Here is a 6699-nt window from a genome sequence, read left to right on the forward strand (position 1 = left end):
GTTCCTCTGGTAACGTGGTTAGGAGACCTCCAGCTGCTGGCCTGTCCCAGGGGCTCCTAGAGGCGGGACTCAAGAAACCCGAGGCTAAGCTGAGCCTGGAGGTGTGGCCAACAGCCAGGTCACCTACTGTGTCCTCTTGGCCAGGGCACTTGCAGCACCCGAGGACCTTTGCAACCCCTAGAGATCTTGGGGTGATGCCCCTTGACTTCCTAGAAGATGCCTTCAACAGTTTCCCCTTGGAGAAAAGCATCCAGGCCACCTCCAGGCTTCCAGCACTGCCTCCCCACCGCCACGATGGGTGTCCCTCGGCCTAGCTGTGCATCTGGAAATGGGGATGAATTCCTCCCAGGTCTATCTTTGACCAGGTCCCACCCTCCCCTCAAGGTTTATGGCCTCCCAGCAGCTTCTCCTCTCATGATCTCCAGAGGCTATCCTCTGAGCAGGCCCCTTGGTTCTTGCTGTTCCCTGGATCAGTGTGCTCCCACCTTCTTTCATTTCACATCGTTTATTGGACACCTATTACTTTCCAGGCTAGGAGTTGAGATGCATAGGTGAGCAAAATCTGCTCAGGTCCCAGCCAGATCGGCACTCACAGCACCTTTCCTGGCCACGCCCACACTCCCCTCTTCCCAGCCTGGGAACCAGACACCCTGTCATTAATCAGCCTTGAACCCTGGCACCTGGAATCACCTCCACTTCTGGCTCCACTCCAGCCCCCAAGGAACAAGGAATTGCCAGCATGCCAATCCTTCAGAGACGCACATACGTGCACACACAGGCACACATGCACACACGTGCATGCACACACATACACACGCAGGCACACTGACCTTGGTTGCTGCAATTATTATGGTTATTGTTACCCTTATTATTATTTGAAAGGTAAATCCTTTGGAGTCAAAATACCCTGGATGAAATTCTGGCTCAGCCACTTGCCAGTTATGTGACTCACATCTCTGTGCCTCAGTTTCCTCTTATGTGACATGGGTCAGTGACCAGTCTGGGACAGTGTGAGCATTAAATGGGACTGTGTGTATCTGCCTTCACCTCTTTCTCATCAGAGCAGGGTCTTTGCGTTTGCTGTTCCCTCGGCCCAGAAATGCTTTTCCCCCCAGATAACTACATGGTCCGTGATCTCACTTTCATTCCCATTTCCTCCTCAGGAAGGCCTCCCAGAAGCACCCGACAAAACACTACTGTGCCCATGCCCTTGACCCCATGCTTCATCTATGAGCTTACCTGCCAGTGTTTCCTCTCTAGCATTCATTACAACTCAGGACAATGTTCTCTGGCTTTCCAGTAGCACATCTGCCCCATCAGGGCAGGGATCTGTTTCGCCCATTGCTACATCCCCAAAACCTAGAACTGTGCCTGGCATATAGTAAGTGCTCAATACATATTTCTTGATTTGCATTGAATTAAAAGTGCATGACCCATCTGTAACTTGGGATTGTTTCAAAATAAAAATATACTTAAACAATATTTTTAAAAGATTGGCACCCCGTCTGCCCACAGGTAATCAAGACTCAGCACTGTCACCCCTCCCATGACGGGAAAGCTCACTCCCCTTAAGGGAGTCTGCCTTGCTCTGACTTAGAGAAAGCTCCAGTTCCATAAGGCCGGGACCTGCTTCCTGTGACACCCTGCCCTTCCGTTGGCTCCTAGGCCTGATCCCTGGGCCTCAGACCCATCTGTTCTCCTGGCCTGGAGGAGTCTTGCAGAGACTTGGGGACAGCAACTGGAATCCACATGGCTGCCTTTCTCCAAGGTGAGTCTTCCCAGCTTCTCCTAGGATGAGGTCTCCAACCTTCTCCCCACCCTAGCCACCCCCTCTGGACCCACTCCAGGCTGCTCCTGTCCTCCTGGGGTAGGGCCTGGAGCTGAGCACAAAGTGGGATCAGAATTCTGAACAGAAGAGCTATCCATTCCCTGAGGGCACATGCAACTTCCTAGGCATTTCCTCATTAACACCTTTGGTCATACAAACTTGTGGTCCACTAAGATCTCTAGCTCCATGTCCACACAGGGCTGACATAGCCAGGTCTCCCCAGCTTGACTTCCTTCTTCTCTTTAGAGCATAATTATGATATTCACTCCAGTCTCAAGGGTTGGGTCATCTTATTTCTGATGTGGGCAACAGTTCTGCATCTGCTCCTTTCCCAGCTGAGTGTGTCTGAGAATGTGAGGTCTGTGCCTTTTCTGGCTCCTTCAAAGCCTTAGTGCCGTATTGAGGACATAATGCCGAGGACAGGGCCCTGTGGCCCAGCTGTAGAGACCTCGCTCAGGCTCCTAGACAAACGCATCCGTGCATGCCCACACAAACACCTCAATACAACAAATATTTATTGAGTATCTCCTATATCCATGCCTTGGGCTAGGGGCTGGAGATGAGCAAACAACAGCATCAGAGCTCCTGTTTTTGTTGAGCTTATGGTCTACTGGGGCAGCAGACTGAAATCAAGCCATCCTCCACTTCTCTATGCTCCACAGATACGGTCAAAAACATGCGCACAGCGTCCGCACACGTGACTCTCAGGCTACACAGCCCCCCACCCAGGTAGGGTGACTTCGGGGTCATTTGGGAAATCACACAACACGGTCCCAGTCCTCAGAACACCTGCCAGGGGACCTTGTATGTGTCCATGGTCTTGTCGGCCTATAGCTGGCCTCACTTTCTCTCCTATTTGTCCCTCTGTCCACAGTCCATAGAACTGCTCAAAAGAGGCCCACCACCACTTTGGCTGGTGGTGCCCGCCACAAGAGCAGCGCATTGATAGCCTGCCCTGACTTCCAGCCTGGGGGCCCAGCCATGAGCACTACAGAGGCAAGCAGAAGGCTTCACCCCAAACTGCATTTCTGAGTCCTGAACAGGACCCACGATCTCCCATCTCCTGCTCCAGCACCCACTTCCTCCCAGACAGTCAGTCTTGCTCTGGCCTGCCTGGGATCAGCACACATCCCCCAACACCCCAACACACGCACACACACTCACACACACACACACACATCCCCCAACACCCCAACACATGCGCACACACTCACACACACACACCTAGAAACATTCATTCTTCTAACTGACACCTGCTTGAACTTCTTGCCCCTTAGTGCCAGGCATTGCTCTAGACTCTGGGGATACAGTGAGCGATGAGACAAGCACAGGCCCTGTTCCCTTGGACCTCCAGTGGAGTCACGGAGGCACCCACCTCTCAGTAGTCACAGACAACCCATAAGGGCCAGGGTGAAACAGGTGCGGGGCCTTTAGAGTGGGGTGGGTGGAGAACTAATTCAGAATAGTGGTGTTGGGGAAGGCCTCCTTGAAGAAGTGATGCTTGAGCAAAGGCCTCAAGATGAGTGGGCAAATACCAGGGAGAACAGCACGTGCAAAGGCCCTGAGGTTGTAAGGCATTTGGGCCGGTATGTCTAGAGCTCAGAGAGTGAGGGTTGCAGGAAGGTGTGCAGGGGCCAAGCCACCACGGCCTTCTGGTGAGGACAAGGCCTGAGGTCTTTATGCTTAGAGCAGAGGGAGCCACACAGGTTTAACAGCAAGGCAGGTGACGTGATGTAACTTGGGTTTGGCAAGTTGGCTGTGAGATGAATCACTGAGGGGGCAGGGGGCTGAGACATGGAGATGGATGATGATGCCGCTCTCCCATCAGAGAGCAAGCACAGAGGCACAGGGCTGGGTGCAGATGGACAGACGCCAGCCCTGATGACACAGACAAGAGAGATCACAAACCGCCCGCAGAACCACCCTTGCATCTCTCACTAACGCAGCCCGGGCATGGAGGTGGCACCCTCGGGCCTGAGCGCACACGGTCCTGCGCATGGGGGCTGGGGCCCCAGCGGCCCAGCAGGTAGGTGCCCGCGCCCCACACATCCGGCCAGCTGTTTCCATGAACTCACTTGGCACATTTATTAACCATCAGCCACGCTGGCGGCCTGTGCGGCGGGCGGCGGGCGAGCGGCCCCGGGCGGCCGGGCGCTCACTTGTTGTCCACCCGCTTGAGCTGCTCCTTGCCGTTGATGGTCACCGACTTGAGCTGCCCGTCCTCCTCCACCTCCACGCGCTCCTGCCCGTTCTCCACGATGCGCTTGGTGGTGACCTTGTGTCCGTTGACCATCTCGGTGGACGACATCACCGACTTGAAGCCTGAGCTGCCGGCGCCCGAGCCGCCGAAGGAGGTGGACGAGAAGGTGGTGCGGCTGGTGCTGCCGCCGCCGGCCCGGCCCAGGGTGTCGAAGGACGAGAAGGCTTCCATGAAGGCCGGGAACTCGCCGAAGCCGGCCGAGAAGGCCCCCCTCAGGCCGTGGCCCTGGCCAGCGCGGTCACTGTTGAAAGGGGCGTCCCAGAAGTCAAACGAGAAGGGGTCCAGGCCGCCGAAAAACTCACGGAAAATGTCCTCGGGGTTCCGGAAGGTGTAGCCCGAGTCGAAGGGGCTGCTGTAGGGGGTGCTGGCCCCGCCACCCGCCCGCCAGCCGTCGCAGCCCGCGCGGTCGTACATGGAGCGCTTCTTGGAGTCGGACAGGACCTCGTAAGCCTCGGACACCTGCTTGAACTTCTTCTCGGCCTCCTCCTTGTTGTCGGGGTTCTTGTCGGGGTGCCAGCGCAAGGCCAGCTTGCGGTAGGCCTTCTTGATGTCCTCCGGGGAGGCGCTCGACTGCACCCCCAGCACTTCGTAGTAGTTGGCCATGCCGAGGAGAGGGAGGGGGCGGAGGCGGGGGCGAAGGTGAGGTGGGCACTGGGCCCCGGGGGCTGGGATGGACTCGGAGGAGGCAGCAGTTGGTGTGGGTCCCTCAGCGAGGGCCTTGCTGGAATCTGCTGGCTCCGGGCGCGGCTCTGCCCGGCAACTTTACCTTTTCATAGTACCAGCTCTCAGGGACAAGTGGGCGCCTTCCACTGAGAGGGGTGGGGGGAGGGGGACACTGCCACAGTGGGGCCAGGCCAGGGACAGACCCCCCTGCAGAGCGGAGGCTGGGCCCTTTGTGACATCAGCCCTGGGCGGGGCAAATGCCACCCCCAGCTCCCCACCAGCACCCCCGGGGCACACTGGCCTGCCCCTGCCCATGAGGTCGGCACCTTGGCGGGCTGAGAATTTGGAGCTTGGTCATGCTGGGCCTGAAGGCTGAGCTCCCCAGAGCCAAGGAGCAGAGAAAGGATCAGCCGCAGGATCGGGCCTAGGTGGGCAATGCAGCCTGGTGACGGTGGTCCGGGGAGGGGAGGGCAGGCTTCCGGGGACATGTCCACTTAACCTGCTGGCTGGGTTGTTGGGATGGAGTGAGGGGACCCCAAGTGGGAAATCAGACAAGGAGGTGAGAGCAGGAGTTCATTCTTCTTGTGCCCCTTTATCAGGTCAGATCCTCAGAGGTAAGCCCCACAAAGGCAGACGTGTTCGTCAGTGTCTAAGACCATGCCTGGAAATCAGTAAACATTTGTTGAACGAACGAGGCTCAGACACATGTAGGAAGTACTGAAGGTCACACAGCATGTCCGTGAGAGAGAGAGAGATGCAAACCCAGAGCTGTCTGAGGACAGCAAATGAAAAGAAGCATTCCACTCCATTCTGGTAAGAAAAATCCAGATAAGTGTGACTAGTGAATGTAGGGGAGTGAATGGTGGCCCCCCAAAAGCTATGTCCCTGTCCTAATTGCTGGAACCTGCAAATATGATCTCATTTGGAAAAAGGGTCTTTGTAGATGTAATTAAATTAGGGATGTTGAGATGAGAACATCCTGGATTATGTAGGTGGGTCCCCAATGCAATGATAAGTGTCCTTACGGAGCCACACAGAAGAAGACGGGGATGGCAATGCAGCGCGGGGAGAGCCCACAGTCACCAGAAGCTGGAAGGGGGGAGTGCAGCCCTGCCGACACCTTGATCCTGCACTTCTGACCTCCAGAACTGTGGGAGGTTACATTTCTGTTGTTCTAAGTCACCCAGTTTGTGCTAATTTGCCGTGGCAGCCCTGGAAAGCTAGTAAGGTGAGTGAATTAGGAACCAAATGTTCCTAGGCATTTACATTTCTTTAATTCTTGCTCCAATGTTAGATCATATTTAGAAATAGCAATTAACAATATTGATTGACATCGATTTCCCCCTTCCCCTCACCCCCCTCCAGTTAAGATGGAACACATGCTAAACTACCTAGTAACTGCAGCAATGAGGAGCAGAACTATTGGGATCACTATGTCACATAAGAGGGCATTCCTCTTCCTTCTCTCCCCCCAGTTTCTTCCCCCCCTCCCTTCCTTCTCTTCTTTCTATGGTCCTCACCCCGCTCTGTATTCTCTCTCTCTCTCTTCCTTCCGTACTCATCAGGACCCTAGCAGGGGACAGCAGCTTCTAGCCAGTCCCCAATGCCGAGAGGAATGAAAGCAGAACCTGGAGACCCTTTGCAAGCCTGACTTAGAGTGACAGACGTGGTCACTCCCGCCCGCCTTACCAGGAGCAGGACCTATCCTCTGTGCCCCCTGTCCTCCACCCCATGGGCTAACACCTAACACATATCGCTTGGTAGAGGAAATGAACAGCGGGGAGTAAGTTCACTGGGTATGTAGCTACAGATGCAAATGTTTCTGTGTTTTTGTAACTATATTTCTGTCACTGTAGTTAGAGACTGTTCTCGACAGGCTTGTCCACTGGAGCTGGGGAAAGCTGCCTCCCCACGCAATTCTCCACAATGATTGTGGGGATGGTGTGGT

General features: G+C 55.3%; 1 protein-coding gene across 1 annotated transcript; it reads right to left on the minus strand.

Annotated features, from left to right (window-relative positions):
- Positions 1–3898: 3898 nt before the first annotated feature.
- DNAJB8 (DnaJ heat shock protein family (Hsp40) member B8) lies at positions 3899–4691 on the minus strand. Its single transcript, XM_021695126.1, has one exon. It carries the CDS (start codon positions 4689–4691, stop codon positions 3984–3986), a length of 708 nt encoding a protein of 235 aa, XP_021550801.1. The 3' UTR covers positions 3899–3983.
- Between the last annotated feature and the right edge of the window lie 2008 nt (positions 4692–6699).

Source organism: Neomonachus schauinslandi, chromosome 1, assembly GCF_002201575.2.
Source record: "Neomonachus schauinslandi chromosome 1, ASM220157v2, whole genome shotgun sequence".
Lineage (NCBI taxonomy): Eukaryota > Metazoa > Chordata > Mammalia > Carnivora > Phocidae > Neomonachus > Neomonachus schauinslandi.